This window comes from Pistacia vera, unplaced genomic scaffold (genome assembly GCF_008641045.1).
Source record: "Pistacia vera cultivar Batoury unplaced genomic scaffold, PisVer_v2 Contig200, whole genome shotgun sequence".
In the NCBI taxonomy this organism is placed as follows: Eukaryota; Viridiplantae; Streptophyta; class Magnoliopsida; order Sapindales; family Anacardiaceae; genus Pistacia; species Pistacia vera.
In genome coordinates, this window is record NW_022196003.1 from 2,100,499 (window position 1) to 2,117,011 (window position 16,513).

Genomic DNA, 16,513 nt, shown 5'->3' on the forward strand with positions numbered 1-16,513 from the left:
GATAGGGTCCCATTAAAATAGTATTTTTTCAGATTTTAATTAAATGTGTTACATTATTATATCTAATAAATACTTTACTTAGTATTCATACTAATTAACATTAAAATAAAATATAAATCTCTTGAATTAATAAAATTTAAATAAAAATTTAAAATTTAACCAAAAAAAAAAAAAAAAAGATAACTCACAAAGTACATAAAGCCAAGCGCGTTCTACTGGAGACAAAAAGACAGAGAGAGATCAGCTGAAGCAGAGAAGAGAAACAATTTAACGAAAAAGAAGAAGAAAATAAAAGGACTGAGAAGATGATGTCCGGAGGATACACAAGCATTGATAATCCGAAACTCTCTGGATCCGTTCCGGTAAGTATTCACAATATTCACATCTCTGTTTATTTTTATCTTTTTTATATAAACTTAGCAGATCTCACTACGTGCTTTGGTTTAATTTCGCAGGCGGTTCCAGATCAGGGCCACGTCACCGTCAAATTTTCAGGTAATTAATTCATTTTTGAATTAAATTTTCATCTTATGTGTTTGTCTTTGTAGATCAAATGTCTGTCAAGAAACGTGATTAGAATTGAGAATCGAGTGGTTTGATTTCGTATAGTAGATTGAATCATGAGAACTTTGTTCATTGAAAGTATAGGATGCTTGGATGTTGAGAAACTGTCTGTGAAGAATTGTGTAGGTTGATTTGTTGTTGCAGGCTGAGCTGAACGTGAGAATTTGAGGTTCTTGTTCAATTTCTCAGCAATTTGTTTCTGTTGATGGGAATTGTAGGTTTTTGTTTGGTTGCTTAGATAGTGTAGCAAAAAAATGAGCAATTGGGATTAAAGAATTTTGAATCTTGAGAATTGAGAATGGACTTATTGTGTTAGGCTTAGCTGAGAGATAGTTCGACATATTTTTTTGAAGCAATTTTTTGACCTTTTTGTAGTTTGATAGGTTTGTGTTTGGTTGCTTTCTGAATATAAGACTTCATTTGAGCTTGATACATGATTTGGCCTAAGGTTCATGTTTTTCCATTATTGTCATTGTTGTTAATGATATGTATTTGAGTATTGAATTGGTGAATTATCATTGCAGAGTCAAATCTACAGACATTTCCACCTTCTGAAGCACAGGGAAAGATTTCCATTGCTGCTGGTCCTCCTCGTGATGCTGATGGTATTGCCAGCTTTGAGTTTTTTATGATTAAATATTTAGATATGTTAGTTATTGATATTGGTAAGAGTTATATTATCAGATCTGAGATCTATTTTTATTTAAATATTTGAGTAGACATGAAATTAATGAACTTAGATGGTTGAGTTTTACCAGGGAAGTATTGATGGATCCCAACTTATGTTAATGTTTATCAATCTGATTGAATTTTCATTGAATTACATCTGTTATCCTTTTGTGTCTAATAGTTTCAAATTGATGCAGATACATTTTCAAAATCTGGTTCTGGTGCTGGTTCTAGCTCTGGCTCTGATGAATCCCAGCCTAGTGGTTGGTTACGGCCGTTCTCACTTGCTACTTACAAGCCATACTTTGATATTGACACTGCAGATGTTTTAGACAGGATTAAGGACTCACTTTTTCCCTTCAGAGATAGCTTTAATGAAAAAACAGCTAGTAACCCTGACTTGTAAGTTGTCTTCCTGTTAGTCATTTGTTTAATGGATTTATTTTACTAAAATATTATGTGTTGAATACAAATACCGTCTTAGTGGAAAACTTTTAATCATGATATTCTTATAGATTTTGCCATGAGCATACCACAGACTGTTGGAGCAGAAAGAACAAAAATGGAATAACTTGGCACTGTGCTGGCAAATCTGTTTTAGCTGGGTTGTTTAGAGTGAACTACAATGCTTACCTGATGGGTATATAAGGTCTCTTAGGTGATATTCATTGATTCTGACATAGAAGAGTAGATCTGAAAGAAATTAAGCATCTACCAATTTTTTTAGATTGTAAGCAAGATACAGGCTAATTTATTACCTGATGTAAGTTTGGAAATTATGAGGATCTTCCACATAGTTACAGCTTATAACTGGGAACCACTAAGACTACTAGTCTATCTTTGCTTGTGCTAATTTTATTAACTGCCATACAGTTTATTTTACCCTTTGTCAGTGTTATGCCAAGCATTTATCAACACTGGTCTAATTTCAGTTGTTACATTTGTATTAGCAAGCTACATATATTTCTAGCATATTGTGTGAAAAAAAATTATTTGGCTCATTTATCTTCTTCATTCTCTCCTTCATGAGTAAAATAGTTTGTGATCTTCAGCTCATATGCTGTGCAGGTATGGACCATTCTGGATTTGCACCACCCTCATATTTGTAGCAGCTTCTATTGGCACTTTCGTGACGTACATAGCACACAAGCTGAAGAATAAAGAATGGGAGTATGACATAAACCTAGTGACTTGGTCTGCTGGCTTGTTCTATGGCTATGTCACCATTGTTCCTCTTGGGCTATATGTTATCCTTAAATACTTCTCAGCACCATCAGGCCTTGTTCCGCTGTTTTGTCTTTATGGCTATTCACTATTTGTCTTTATTCCTGCACTGGTGAGTTCTTTATTTTTCAAATATTGCCTTTGAATCATTTATAGCTATTTCAGTCCTTTCCTTCTGTTTTCTTTTATTTTAAAGTCCTTCCCTGACTTCAAAGAATTTCTGCTGAGCATATTTCATGTTTTCCAAAAGCTAGAGGAAACAATATTAAGCTCTAAGGTCAAAATTCCCATATGTGTATTAATATAATCTAGACAATGTATTTAACGAATTGATATTGGTGGTGATATTGCATGGTTTAATTGTGTTATATTCAAGGTAAACAAAAGAAAATGTTAAATCAGAATAAAGTGAGCCCGACCTCTATGGTTACAAGTTCAGTGTTTTGCGTTGTATGAGTCCCATCTGAAAAATGTAAGGTGTGAATGACTAGAAGGGATTTCTTGACTGGCCATTCAATATCAATCTTTGAATATAAAAGTTATATGACAATTCCCATCTGAAAAATGTAATATACCAAGCACTTGATGAACTCTGGAAACAGGCTCCAACTGCTAAAGCTTAATCTTTTTTTCTTTTTTCTTTTTTCTTTTTTGTGGTTGCAGTGTCTCTCAGTTGTGCCCTTGGAGATTTTCAGATGGGTAGTTGCCGGTGTGGCTGGGTTCATGTCGGCAACTTTTGTGGCACTTAATCTCCGAGCCCACATTAAGTCTGCGGGAGAAAGGTGGTTCTTGATAGTAGCGGGGATCTTCCTGTTGCAATTGGCTCTGTCTGTCGCCTTAAAGCTGTATTTGTTCACCGTCACAGTATAGAGATATGAGCACTCACAATATTTCTTCACTTCACAGCATAAGAGTAAACTGTTCTTTCAATACGGAGGCATGAACGGGTTATACATCATAAAGAAAAAGTTTCTGGTCCTTCAGCTTCCAAGGTCTCAGGCTTTAACCCAACATTATACCCCAATTAAATCCTTGTGTATTCATTCATTTCCGGAATATAAATTTGAGCGTAAGATTTTCTTTGCTTCTTTCCATTCTCGTTGCAAGTCAGTTGAGTGTACATCGTCGATAAGATGTCATTTTCAGTTTGATTATTATTTTGATTGTAAGTTTTAGGTCAATAATTCTCGAAATAGAGACGTCTGAAGAGCATATATAGAATAATTGCAAATGGACTTGAAAAATCGTGTTACATAAGGTTTGTTCTAAAGTCAAACATGTGGGCATTTAGTCTCTTATTGGGGCCTTTAATTTCCAAAATCATACTTATACATTTCAAACATAATTATCACATTTTGGAAGATTAAAATAGGATCTTGGTTTGCTATTTTTCATGGGAGACTTTTTAAGTTTTCCAAATTAATGGTTTGGTTGACAATTGAATCATGGATGCCTTTTTGCATTATTAAATGGACCCTCAAAGTTTAAAAACTTTTATCATAGATACCCTTTTGCATATCACTTTCTTATAGGACCAAAGTTATTATTTTATCTCAACAATGTTTTATAAGATCAAAGTGACCACTTTACTTGTCTATTACAAATGATAATGTAACGAAGTTAGGGCATAAGGGTATCCATGATACAATTTTGAAATTCTGAGAGTTGATCAAAAGTGCGAAAGTTGTCGTCTGATGTCATCCGAATGATAAGTTTGTAAACATTAATGGGGTAGAATAGAATAGGAAATTATGTATAGATAGATGTGTGATCAAGTAAGACGAAACCAGATCATAGAAAAAATTATTAAAAAAAAAAAGAAATGCAATGTCAGACTCAGAGCCAGTCCAAGAGAAGAAACAAAGGCATAGTAAACAAATATTAATTTAAACCTAAACCCAACAAAACAAACTCTAAAGATGCCTTTTCCCACCAAACCTATGTTCTTTCTTCTAAAGGCAAAGCACCCTTAGTTTGTGAAACACAAAACACAATTAACAAATCAAATTGTCATAAACAAATATAAAACAAGCCCTAGAAAACAGCATTAACCAGCATGGACATTCTCACCATTTTAGACTTTTAGATGAGGAAATTTGAAGAAAGTGAAAACAACCCAATAGAAGGGTCAAATACTCATACGTAAGATCCTGATTTTGAGGCCCCTTTTTTAGACAATTTCCTCAGTTGGGTTTGGTTTGGTTCATTTTATTATTAAAATATTGGGTTAACATAGACCCCCTAAGGTAAGATGTAATTACAAAACCCCCCAAGGTTTTTGAAATAACAAAAATTTCCCTACCATTAAAATTTACTACCATCAAATTGCCCTCTTAATAGCTAAAACTTAACCGTTAAGCGATTTCTGTTATTTTCAAAACCTTAGGGGTATTTTGGTAATTTTGAGTGTGAATGATGTAACACATTTCATATTTAATCTTCAAACTCTTTGAAATCTATAAAATAAAAACTTTATAATATCCAATAACATAGGTTTGACTAACGTTTTTCTGTCTTTCTCTTTAAATTCACCACTAACTTACAGTCTTACACAACAAGTCCAAGCTCTCTCTCTCTCTCTCTCTCTCTCTCTTCTTTTCTCATCCTTTTCAATAGAAGTGCTTCTTAAAAGTGGTTCTTGAAAGTGTTTCCTAGAGTACCAAAGAAGCCATGTTGAGGTCAAGGAATCAAGTTCAGTTCACTCTTCTTCTGCTCTTCTTATTAAGCATGTCATTTCTGGGACATGAAGCCCTGGCAGGGAGATATCTACAAGCTGCAGACACACAGAAGAATAAGCCTCAGATTTGGGACAAAAGTACTTCTTCTTCAAGTAAAAACAATACTGTAGATGACGATGATTCAAGTTTTGTTGCTACCATCAATCGAGAAGTGCCCTCTTGCCCCGATCCTCTGCACAACAGGTAGGTTTTGTTGAAGAGTTTTACTTGTAAATACAGAAACACCAAACATATATATATATATATATATGTAAACTGTTGATCGATCACTCCATGGATTCAGAGCTTTTTACATATGTAATATTTTATATTTATTAGCAGGAAGATCATGATCAATGTTAGACGATTCAAGTTCATCATATACATCAAGATTTCAAGAAGTGAATCTTGGTTTATATATGAGAGTTCATTATATTAATGGAAAAAAATACAATAACATGAGTCTTATTATTATTATTTTCTTAATGCATTTGTATTTCATCTCTTTTTATACCCTATTATTATTATTATATTATTTAATTTTATCTATAAAAATGGTGTCCCTTGTTGACTACAAAATATTATGGGACATATCTTATATATAGGGACCCGCACATGTTATATTAATAATTGATTTATTAAAATTATTTAATTATTCTTCCTCAAAAGGCTTATTATTAATTTATCAATTATTTGACTGTATAGATCTTAACTTCTGCTTTAGATTTAATCTAACCGGTTTTCTATTATTGTTCATTTGTATGTGGTTTCAGTGAACGTTCCCACAATCATAATCACATTTCATGTTGAGAAAGGTATTATTATTCTGATAATTTATTCGATAATATTATCATATCAATTAATAGCATACAAATAATAATTATTAAAGTGATAATTTCTTCGCGAATGTATTTTTTTTTTTTCAAAAAAGAAAGTATATAGCAGAATTTCAAGCAAAATTATTAGACAAGTTTTTACTAATAAACTAATATTAAAAAGACATATTTGAGCCAAGCCAACGGTAGGCCGTGCCGGCCCAAGACATGGCACGACATAGCACGAAAAAAGCACAGCATGAAAATATGCGAGCCGTTTCGTGGGCCTTAAAAAAGGCGCATGAGCCGACACGACATGACATGAAAAAAATAAAAATTGAAAAAAAAATCAAATTATAAGAATTTAGAAATTAATGAAAATAAAGATGTATAAAAATTCTTAATTCTAATTTTTAAGTTTGTATTTGTAATTTATAATTATAACTTATAAGTAATAAAAAGTATTGAAATTTAATTAATATTTCAATATCTCATTATTTTATTATATTTTATAGTGATTATATATATTTTTAATTAATATAAATACAAAATGTCACTGAATATAACATATAAAATATTTTTATAATAATCAAAATTACCATATTTTATAGATATTAAAATTAAATATTTTTACAAAGTACGTGGATTGGTCCATGACATAGCCCACGACATGGCCCAAGGCATGACACAATATATAACGGGTCGTGCCTTGTGCCTTCAAATTTCGGCATAACACGATAAAGCATAAATTTTTGTGGGCTTTAGCACGGCACGATGAACCTTGAATTTTTAGACACGACCCATTGTCATCTCTACATTTAAGTAATGACTAATGGACAAGTCATGCTTATGTCATTTTGACGTATCACATTATCCTTAGACAATCCAATAAAATTATATTATATGGGTATTTATTTCAAAACTTATTCATCGTAAATACGAATAGGTAAATAAACGCAAAATAAATATATATACGATGTATCATCAGAAAAAAAAAGAAAAAAAAAATTGTTCTCTCATTGTAATTATGTAACTACTCCTGTACGATAGAATGACTTATAAACAAATCGACTAAAGAAGAAATATTTAATTAAAAGTGGTGCTCCACTTGGACCTTGAAATTGGAACATTTGGACCCATGGGCTCATGTTCAATTACGCGGTTTTGCTTCCTATTGTTTACATTTCAATTTAGGAGCATATTATGTTTCTAGTATTATTATTTTACTATTGCATATTATTATATAATATATGTGTTTATTAAGATAATTACATTATGCCACTAGGGTTCGGGTCTAGTATGGTCTATATCCTACAGTTTAAAATATTAGGATAGATTTTTCTGATTCTAATAGACGTTAACCCGTGTAAGGGTAAAACAGGTAATTCACTTATTTCTGGGTGGAAAAATATTGTTACAAAGTTAGACTTTGATTGACATTTGTTAGTTTGAGAAGGGTATTTTTTAGTGTTTGAAAGGTCGTGATTCCTTGACCTTTTGGTCCAAAAGGTCAAGGTGGATTAAGTCTTTCTCTCTATGTACAGTATTTAGATAGAGTATCATAAGTTACTAAAAAGTAAAAAAAAAAAAAAAAAGTGTTAATTGCTCTCCCTCGATGCAATTTTTGATGCCACCAATTATGGTCGGAGTTTCGTTCATTTATCGACACAATAAGATGTCGATGAGCGTACAAAAACCTTATACCGGAAAATTATTTTGTATTGAGAATCGTATTTCAAAATGCAATGTTCGCGATTCTTGAAGCAATTTTGTGTTTAAAAGTACAACATTTTCAATGATGAGAATATTAACTATCAAGTCAATAGTATCACAAAACTTATATGACTGGGTTTGGTACATTTTTCATATTCTATTCTATTCTATTCTACTATCCTATCCAATCTAGTGAATAATGCGTTTGTTTTAATATTAACTATTCAATTTAAAATCCAATCATATTCTATTCAACTCAAAATATTTAACAATTACCTTTCACAATAAAAGTTTATAAATTAACAAAAACACCCCACCCACCAAAGCCATTATCACCCGCTGGAAGCCAATGCCGCCATTGCCATTGCTGGCACCGAAACGATGCATGATTGGTTGGATCTAACCAGTCATGCGCTGATCTTGCCTTTTTCAGTTAGATCCACAGTGATTTGGTCAAAAACAACCAGATCTACAGTTAGAGATCTAGCCGTTGACGACAACTATATCTTGGCTGTCGTTGATGGCCTAATTTTGGCAATAGATTTGGCCTTTTCTGACCATATACACTGTGGATCTGGTCAAAAAATGTAAGATTGGTGCATGACCGGCCAGATCCAACCGATCGTGTGCTATTTCAGATGACTAACATCCACTGTCTAGCAATGGTGGCTGGTTGTCGGAAGTCGATTAGGTCGATTGGGGTGTTTTTTTAATTTATAAACGTTTATTGTGGGGGGGTGTTTAGCTAAATTAACAAATGTAAGAGTTAAAAAGTAATATAAATATTTTCAGAAAATATTTTCCAATAATGTACCAAACAAATTTTTAGAATCATATTCTAAAATGTATTCAAAATAGGATTTTATAAATCCAAATAAAAAAAGTGTACCAAATGTAGCCATAATAAATATTGTATAGTTGCACAGATTGACGAAAAGAAATTTATAAGTAACATGATATATTGGTTTGTGATAGCATGGTATCTCAGTGATATTCTAGGGTGTGTTTATTTTGTTATTTTGGATAGGATTTTGGGGATAATATTGGGTAGTTGAATAGGGTGAGTATTACGAGGTAAAATTTAAAAATTAACAAAAAAACCCCTTAGCTTTGCTAACTAAACATTCTAATATATAAATTTTTTGTAAAATGACAAAAACACCCCCACCCACCGACAGTGCCAGATTCTGGCCGGAAAATGGCGTTACGATGCAGACCGTTCGTGCATCAATATGGCCTTTTCCAGCCAGATCCACCATGAATCTGGCCGAAAAAGACTAGATCTACGGCTAGATTTGGTCGTTGACGGTCGTAAAAGGCCAGATTTGGCCATCAGCGATGGCCAAAAATATGGCCGTCGTTATCGGTCAACGACAACTATTTCTTTGGCCGTCAGATCTGACTTTTTCTGGCCAGGTCCATTGTGGATCTTACTAGAAAAGGCTAGATCGGTGAATTACTGGCCAATTCCGGTCGTTTTTAAGTCGTTGTGATAGATTCTGGCAATCGCCGACGGTGGTTGTCAGAATCTGGCAACTATGGGGGGTGGGGGCGTTTTTGTTAATTTTTAAACTTTTTTTCCAGGGGTGTTTATTAAATTAATAAACTTAAGGAGTCTAAAAGTAATTAAAAAATAGAATAGTATTTTCAAAATAATTAAACAAACATGTATTTTGGGAATAATAAAACAAACGCACCCTTAGATTTCTCTATGCCGATTAGTGATTACATAGGAAGGTGGATGCCCCAAACCTTACAAAATTTTAAGAATTCATAAATAAAAATAACAAATTGACCCTTTAAACTTTTTTTGGCCCCCTCATTTGTTAAACTTTGTTTTTGTTCCCCTCAAATGCAATCTCCTAAATAAATTTCACTTTGATCCCCATCATTCATTAAACATTACATTTGACACCAGAGGTTCATTTTCATATTTTAATTTAATTTATATTTTTTAAAAAAGAATCACCGGTTACCTTTTCCCTCCTCTCTCTCCAATTTTCCCCACTCTTTTGCCGACCAAATGAAACCTTAACAGTAACCCAAAGTCCCAGACCCATCACTCTCTCTTCCTTCCTTCCTTCATTCCCCGCTTCAAATGCAAATGCAAGATCTCTTCGGATCAGTTCGTCGATCGCTGGTGTTTCGTACGACCTCAGAAACCAATAATCCCGACCTTAACACTCCTCCAACCCTAGTGAACAAGATCAATTCCTGCATTCGCAAATCCACTTTCTTCTCCAAATCCATTTCCTCTCTATCTCCTTCTTCTCCTCCTTTGAAAATGTCCCCTCCCATCCGATGGCGCAAAGGCGAGTTGATTGGTTGTGGTGCTTTCGGCAGAGTCTACATGGGCATGAATCTTGATTCTGGAGAGCTTTTGGCTGTCAAACAGGTTCTTCTTATCTTTTTCGACTTACTTTTCACCCTTTCTTTACTGGTTGTTGTGTTTCTTGAGCCTTGTTATAATTGAGTTTTAAAAAGTTCATTTTTTGTTAGCATTTTGGTTTTTCTAGTTTGATTTTTGCCCATTTTTTAATTGATCGTTTTCTGGAATTGAGTTAATTAAGGAATGTGAGTGTGATTTTGTACTCAATTATATTTTGAGTATGAAATTTTTTTGGGTGGTTTAGTTAATCACATGTTCTAAGGATCCGTTTTGAATTTTATTTTCTGAGTTTTTGATTATTTTGTGAATGAGTTTGTGTTTAATTGTCTTTCACAGGTTTTAATAGCGGAGAACAGTGCTTCAAAGGAAAAAACACAGGTTTGATTACTAATTTCGATTACGAATAAGTATGTTTTTGTTGATCACTTATCAAAATAAGCCAACAACCATTGCAGAGAGTGCGTCAGCTGAAGACAGTTGCTAGTGACTCATTTTGACATTCGATTGTTGAATTTTTATATATACCTAAGTTGGCCTGGTTTATTTGTTATTGCTTTGAGTAGGCTCATATCAAGGAACTTGAGGAAGAAGTCAAGCTTCTCAAAGATCTTTCTCATCCGAACATTGTCGTGAGTATTGAGAATGATCTTCTGTGTTCCAATTGAATTTGCAAAAGGCTATCACCTTTTCAAACTCATTTTGTCGGTTTTTATCTGCCAGAGATATTTGGGTACGGCGAGGGAGGAGGAATCATTAAATATTTTGTTGGAATTTGTTCCGGGTGGATCAATATCATCACTTTTGGGGAAGTTTGGCTCCTTTCCAGAGGCTGTAAGTCTTTTCCCAACTGACCTTGCAAATTCTTGGTGTTTTGAACACCATTCTTATGTATCAATATGTAAGCAGGTTATAAGAACATACACGAAGCAATTGTTGCTGGGGTTGGAGTATTTACACAAGAATGGAATTATGCATAGGGACATTAAGGTGCCTTTTCTTTTCCAGTCAATAGCATGATTAGAAAGAGCTATGATATCTCTCTCAATCTTTTCCTTAAAGTGACAGACACCTTTTATTTTATTTTATTTCTTATTTTCATTGTACAATTTCAGGGGGCAAATATCCTTGTAGATAATAAGGGATGCATTAAACTTGCAGATTTTGGTGCATCCAAACAGGTGGTGGAGCTGGTAATGTACTACTTGCTCCACTTTGTGTTATGTATTGTATTACTTTGTAAAATATATTCCATCTTATGAAATGCTTGTTACAATAGGCAACTGTATCAGGGGCCAAGTCTATGAAGGGGACTCCTTATTGGATGGCTCCAGAAGTCATTCTGCAGACTGGACATGCCTGGTAAGGACAGAGAGTTTCCTCTTATTGTCTGCATCATTACATGCACACTAGATATGCTGAACTAGCTAAGGAGAATATTTTTCTGGGCATGATCATTTACAATCTTTTTGGCTTGTTTTTATAAATTATTTTTAACGCATATGTTTCTGATCTGATAGAAAGTGAATGTAAACAATAATATTAACAGGAAGAATGTTCTTCTAGAAAAATGAAATGAATCAAAGGGAAAAGTAATAACAGTTATATCCAAGTCTAGACATACCATCATAGGACCAATTCCTTTTCTAAACGTTTGCATGGCTCTTGCATAGCCATGCTTGCACTCAACATGATCTTTAGTCTTGCTTGTTGCCTCTGCAGGAAACTTATACAGATGATTAAGTTACATGTTTGAAACTTATTTCCATTAATAATGTAATGTACCAACTTTTCTTATATTTAATGGGTATGATTCCCCAGTTCTGCTGATATATGGAGTGTTGGGTGTACGGTAATTGAAATGGCCACTGGAAAGCCTCCTTGGAGCCAGCAGTACCAAGAGGTACTTTTTCCATCTGCTTTCAACCTTTAGCTTTATTTTTTGTTCTTTCTTATGTTGGACTGACAACATGTTTCCTTAGGTTGCTGCTCTCTTCTATATAGGGACAACAAAGTCTCATCCACCAATTCCAGAGCACCTTTCTGTTGAGGCAAAAGATTTTTTGCTGAAATGTTTACAAAAGTATGTTACTTAATATTGTCTTTTTCTTCTCATGCCTCTAATAATAGTTCAAGATTAGCTTAGTCAAAATTATAATGTTGCGTTAAATTTCTCCTTTGTGTCGCAGGGAACCAAATACGAGACCAACAGCATCTGAATTGCTCAAGGTAATTCTTTTTTATTGTCTTTTACCAGGAACATTGTAAGGCTGCAGTAGGTTGTTGATTGAGAGAAAAATGAAAAAGAGATGGACCACTATTGATTAGATGTTATAATGGTTTAATAGTCCTTATTTTCCAATTTCATGCAGCATCCATTTGTCACTGGGGAATGTGGAGAATCTCATCCTCTTTTACATGCTTCAGTCATGGTTAGTATATTCAAATTAGATTATGATAGTATTTAGTTTCATTTATTTCCTTCAAATCCATCTGTTTAACAAGATGAATTTTGGTATTGTTAGGAAAATTCTGAAATTGCTTCTCCATCACATGCCACAAATCTGGAAAACTTGTAAGTTTATTCTGCTCTGGTATCTTTTGGGATGATGATAAATTGTCCTTGTGTTGCTTGTGGAAGTTTTTGATATAGCATTGATATTGTTGGCAGTCAAACAATGACATCCCCTGGCTCATTAGACTTATGTAATTTGGGCAGTCTGAGCTGCTCAACTGTAATTGTGGAGAAACCTGCTGGAGTTAAGCATGTAAGGATGACGAGCAATGGTGATGATGATATGTGTCAACTAGATAAAGATGATTTTATGCCTGGTGATGAAAAGGTTAGTTCTGTCTTGTCACCTGATGACTTTAATAAGGTGAGCAACTGCCTTCATGTTCTTTCACAGCTTTGCCTATCATTTTATAAGCCAAGAGCTTTAATAATTACTAATGTTGTTTTATTTAAATTAGAGTTTTAATCCCATGAGTGAGCCCTCTGATGATTGGAGGAGCAAATATGGTGGAAGTCCTGAACCAGGAAAAAGAGGACTGAAACCAAACAATGATCAATCAGTTCATATGCCTGCTGGCCACTTAAGTGCTCTTGGTGAGGGGGTCAATGACTTATCATTTCCTTGTGGGCCTTCGTTTTCTGAGGATGATGATGAACTTACAGAATCAAAAATCAAAGCCTTTCTGGGTGCGAAGGTAATATTTTGATTAGCTTTTAAATCAGCCTTTGTGAGGTAACGTTGTTTTAAAATTGATTCCCTAGTACACTGATTTCACTGGAAAATTAATGCCTCAGGCTTTGGAACTAAAGAAACTGCAAACTCCTTTATACGAAGAGTTCTACAACAGTTTGAATGCATGTTGCTCTCCAAGTTTTGTTGAGAGGATGAGTGATGAAACCTCTCCAAATTACTTGAAATTACCTCCTAAAAGCAGGTCTCCAAGTCGGGTACCTCTTGGGAGCCCATCTATAGCAGTTGATGCTGTTAACACTGGAAGCCCAGGGAGTAATGGCAAGCGTGTACCGAATGTTGCAAATACAAGCGATCAAGCTTCACAAGAGAATTCTTCCCCTCAGTGTAATGATAGGAAAGGACTTATGGTTGACGGTCAGCCAGAGTCATGCAGCCCAAGGTTAGTACGTTAGATGAGTGTTTTTTTTGGTGTGTATTGTTCCTTTGCCTGTCATTGAGTAATCTGAAATAGAATATTCTTCCATTTGCAGTATGATCTTTTCTGAGATACAAAGGAAGTGGAAAGAAGAGCTTGACCAAGAGCTTGAGAGGACGCGAGGTAGATATTATTGCTTATCCTCAGTTTTTATTTTTCCATTAAAAAATAAAAGCATCTTTATATTTTCTCATAGCACTTGTTTTTCTCACTGTGGTGATTATCTGATTCACTGTATCATTCTAGAAAGCTCCCCTTTATGTCTGGAAAACCATCTGTATTCCAGGCACAACCTTGCTAAATTTTGTCATAGGTTTCAGCTGGAGGACCTTAGGTCATGGCTTTCTGCTTGGTTTATAACACATACATGAATTTTTGCTTAGCTAAATGAAGTATCATATATTTGAATAAAGTAGTTATGACATAAATGAATTTGTGTATCAAGGCATTGCTGAATATGATGTTAATGTTTTACTAAAGCTCTGGACAAACATGACAGAGCAATTAATGTTTGATTAAAGCGCTAAAAACTTCAAAGACTGAAGCAGAATTGTCCATATATATGTTAATGAATCTTTATGTCAAATTTTTGTACTTGCATAGCCATGAAATTTTAGACGAAATGGATATTTAACCTCTAGCATTAAGGTTTTTTATCAGTCCTTGATGCAAGGCTGTGAAAACTTCCTTTGCAGAGAAGATGCGGCAAGCGGGCATGGGAGGAAAAACATCTTCCCCAAAGGATCGAGTTCTGAATCGGCAGAGAGATCGGACAAGGTTTGCATCTCCTGGAAAATGAGGGCATATCAGAATGTTTCAATGCCGACCCTCACAGGGGAATTTGAATATTCCTGTCATGAGTTCATCTTAAGATATGCAGTTTTGCTCAGAGTGGTGAAATAATACTACAGTGATTGGTTTGCCAGCTTCGCTTGAAAACGGAAAATCTGAGGCATTTTATTCAATTCCTCATTGTTCAGCCTAAAGTTGTATGTTATCGTTGCAATATAAATCTCCATAAAGGGGGAGAGAAGAAGAAAGTAATGTTTGAAGATTTTTTTTTTTTCGTTGGGTTTTCATTTTTGGGTGTTTTTAGGAGATGGGGTAGGTACTTTCTTAAGTTTGTATCTAGTGCACAGTCACAGAACAAAAATTGTATTATTAGTGTAGAATAATGAATTGATATGGCTCATGAAAGCCAATGAAATCTTATGCCACTTTTCTTTTTACCCACATGCATGCCCTGCTCGATACGGCACAAGTTCAACATCAGAAGACAACCATGTTAATCTGGAGATTAACCAGAAAGAATCATTTAACATCCGGAATAGCTGAGCAGGTTGACCGTATTTAGGGCTGTAAACGAGCCGAGCCGGCTCGGCTCGACTCGGTAAGCTCGTTTAGAGCTCGACTCGATAAGGCTCGACTCGACTCGACTTGAACTCGGTTTGTTAACTGAGTCGAGTTTGAACACAGTGAAGCTCGGCTCGTGAGCTCGCGAGCCTGGTCTGACTCGAGTAAGCACTGTACACTTACACAGGGTGCTTTGGTGATTTTTTAAACGATTAGGTATTAAACTGATATTTTCTAGTAAAAAAAAGTTTAAAAAAATGACAGTTTCCCCCCAAAGTGCGAATTCTTTTAACACGATACACTCAAAAACCAAATCAATCTTAGTTCCNTTTGATTAAAGCGCTAAAAACTTCAAAGACTGAAGCAGAATTGTCCACATATATGTTAATGAATCTTTACGTCAAATTTTTGTCCTTGCATGGCCATGAAATTTTAGACAAAATGAATATTTAAGCTCTAGCATTAAGGTTTTTTATCAGTCCTTGATGCAAGGCTGTGAAAACTTCCTTTGCAGAGAAGATGCGGCAAGCGGGCATGGGAGGAAAAACATCTTCCCCAAAGGATCGAGTTCTGAATCGGCAGAGAGATCGGACAAGGTTTGCATCTCCTGGAAAATGAGGGCATATCAGAATGTTTCAATGCCGACCCTCACAGGGGAATTTGAATATTCCTGTCATGAGTTCATCTTAAGATATGCAGTTTTGCTCAGAGTGGTGAAATAATACTACAGTGATTGGTTTGCCAGCTTCGCTTGAAAACGGAAAATCTGAGGCATTTTATTCAATTCCTCATTGTTCAGCCTAAAGTTGTATGTTATCGTTGCAATATAAATCTCCATAAAGGGGGAGAGAAGAAGAAAGTAATGTTTGAAGATTTTTTTTTTTTCGTTGGGTTTTCATTTTTGGGTGTTTTTAGGAGATGGGGTAGATAATTTCTTAAGTTTGTATCTAGTGCACAGTCACAGAACAAAAATTGTATTATTAGTGTAGAATAATGAATTGATATGGCTCATGAAAGCCAATGAAATCTTATGCCACTTTTCTTTTTACCCACATGCATGCCCTGCTCTATACGGCACAAGTTTAACATCAGAAAACAACCATGTTAGTCTGGAGATTAACCAGAAAGAATCATTTAACATCCGGAATAGCTGAGCAGGTTGACCGTATTTAGGGCTGTAAACGAGCCGAGCCGGCTCGGCTCGACTCGGTAAGCTCGTTTAGAGCTCGACTCGATAAGGCTCGACTCGACTCGACTTGAACTCGGTTTGTTAACTGAGTCGAGTTTGAACACAGTGAAGCTCGGCTCGTGAGCTCGCGAGCCTGGTCTGACTCGAGTAAGCACTGTACACTTACACAGGGTGCTTTGGTGATTTTTTAAACGATTAG

The 16,513-nt window shown here is 34.8% G+C and overlaps 3 protein-coding genes across 7 annotated transcripts; all 3 read left to right on the top strand.

Annotated features, from left to right (window-relative positions):
- Positions 1–223: 223 nt before the first annotated feature.
- LOC116128584 (protein YIPF1 homolog) lies at positions 224–3,614 on the top strand. The gene is made up of 6 exons (XM_031414329.1): positions 224–362; positions 456–495; positions 1,089–1,169; positions 1,431–1,635; positions 2,302–2,569; positions 3,121–3,614. The coding sequence occupies exons 1-6, from the start codon at positions 306–308 to the stop codon at positions 3,325–3,327; spliced, it is 858 nt and encodes a 285-aa protein (XP_031270189.1). The 5' UTR covers positions 224–305; the 3' UTR covers positions 3,328–3,614.
- Positions 3,615–5,032: 1,418 nt separating this feature from the next.
- LOC116128447 lies at positions 5,033–5,615 on the top strand. Of its 2 annotated transcripts, none has more exons than XR_004127760.1 (2): positions 5,033–5,378; positions 5,514–5,615. XR_004127760.1 is itself a non-coding variant. In XM_031414171.1 (2 exons), the coding sequence occupies exons 1-2, from the start codon at positions 5,128–5,130 to the stop codon at positions 5,611–5,613; spliced, it is 348 nt and encodes a 115-aa protein (XP_031270031.1). In that variant the 5' UTR covers positions 5,033–5,127; the 3' UTR covers positions 5,614–5,615. The 2 variants fall into 2 exon arrangements, 1 of the variants encoding a protein (XP_031270031.1); XM_031414171.1 differs by having other exon boundaries at positions 5,517–5,615.
- Positions 5,616–9,749: 4,134 nt separating this feature from the next.
- LOC116128570 (mitogen-activated protein kinase kinase kinase ANP1-like) lies at positions 9,750–14,983 on the top strand. Of its 4 annotated transcripts, none has more exons than XM_031414310.1 (17): positions 9,750–10,097; positions 10,428–10,469; positions 10,655–10,720; positions 10,812–10,922; positions 10,998–11,078; positions 11,204–11,281; positions 11,368–11,450; positions 11,910–11,991; positions 12,071–12,171; positions 12,278–12,317; positions 12,461–12,520; positions 12,614–12,663; positions 12,760–12,967; positions 13,062–13,298; positions 13,399–13,736; positions 13,828–13,895; positions 14,468–14,983. In XM_031414310.1, the coding sequence occupies exons 1-17, from the start codon at positions 9,801–9,803 to the stop codon at positions 14,569–14,571; spliced, it is 2,046 nt and encodes a 681-aa protein (XP_031270170.1). In that variant the 5' UTR covers positions 9,750–9,800; the 3' UTR covers positions 14,572–14,983. The 4 variants fall into 4 exon arrangements, with proteins under 4 accessions (XP_031270170.1, XP_031270167.1, XP_031270168.1 ...); XM_031414307.1 differs by having other exon boundaries at positions 14,473–14,983; XM_031414308.1 differs by having other exon boundaries at positions 12,760–12,931; positions 14,473–14,983.
- Positions 14,984–16,513: the final 1,530 nt, after the last annotated feature.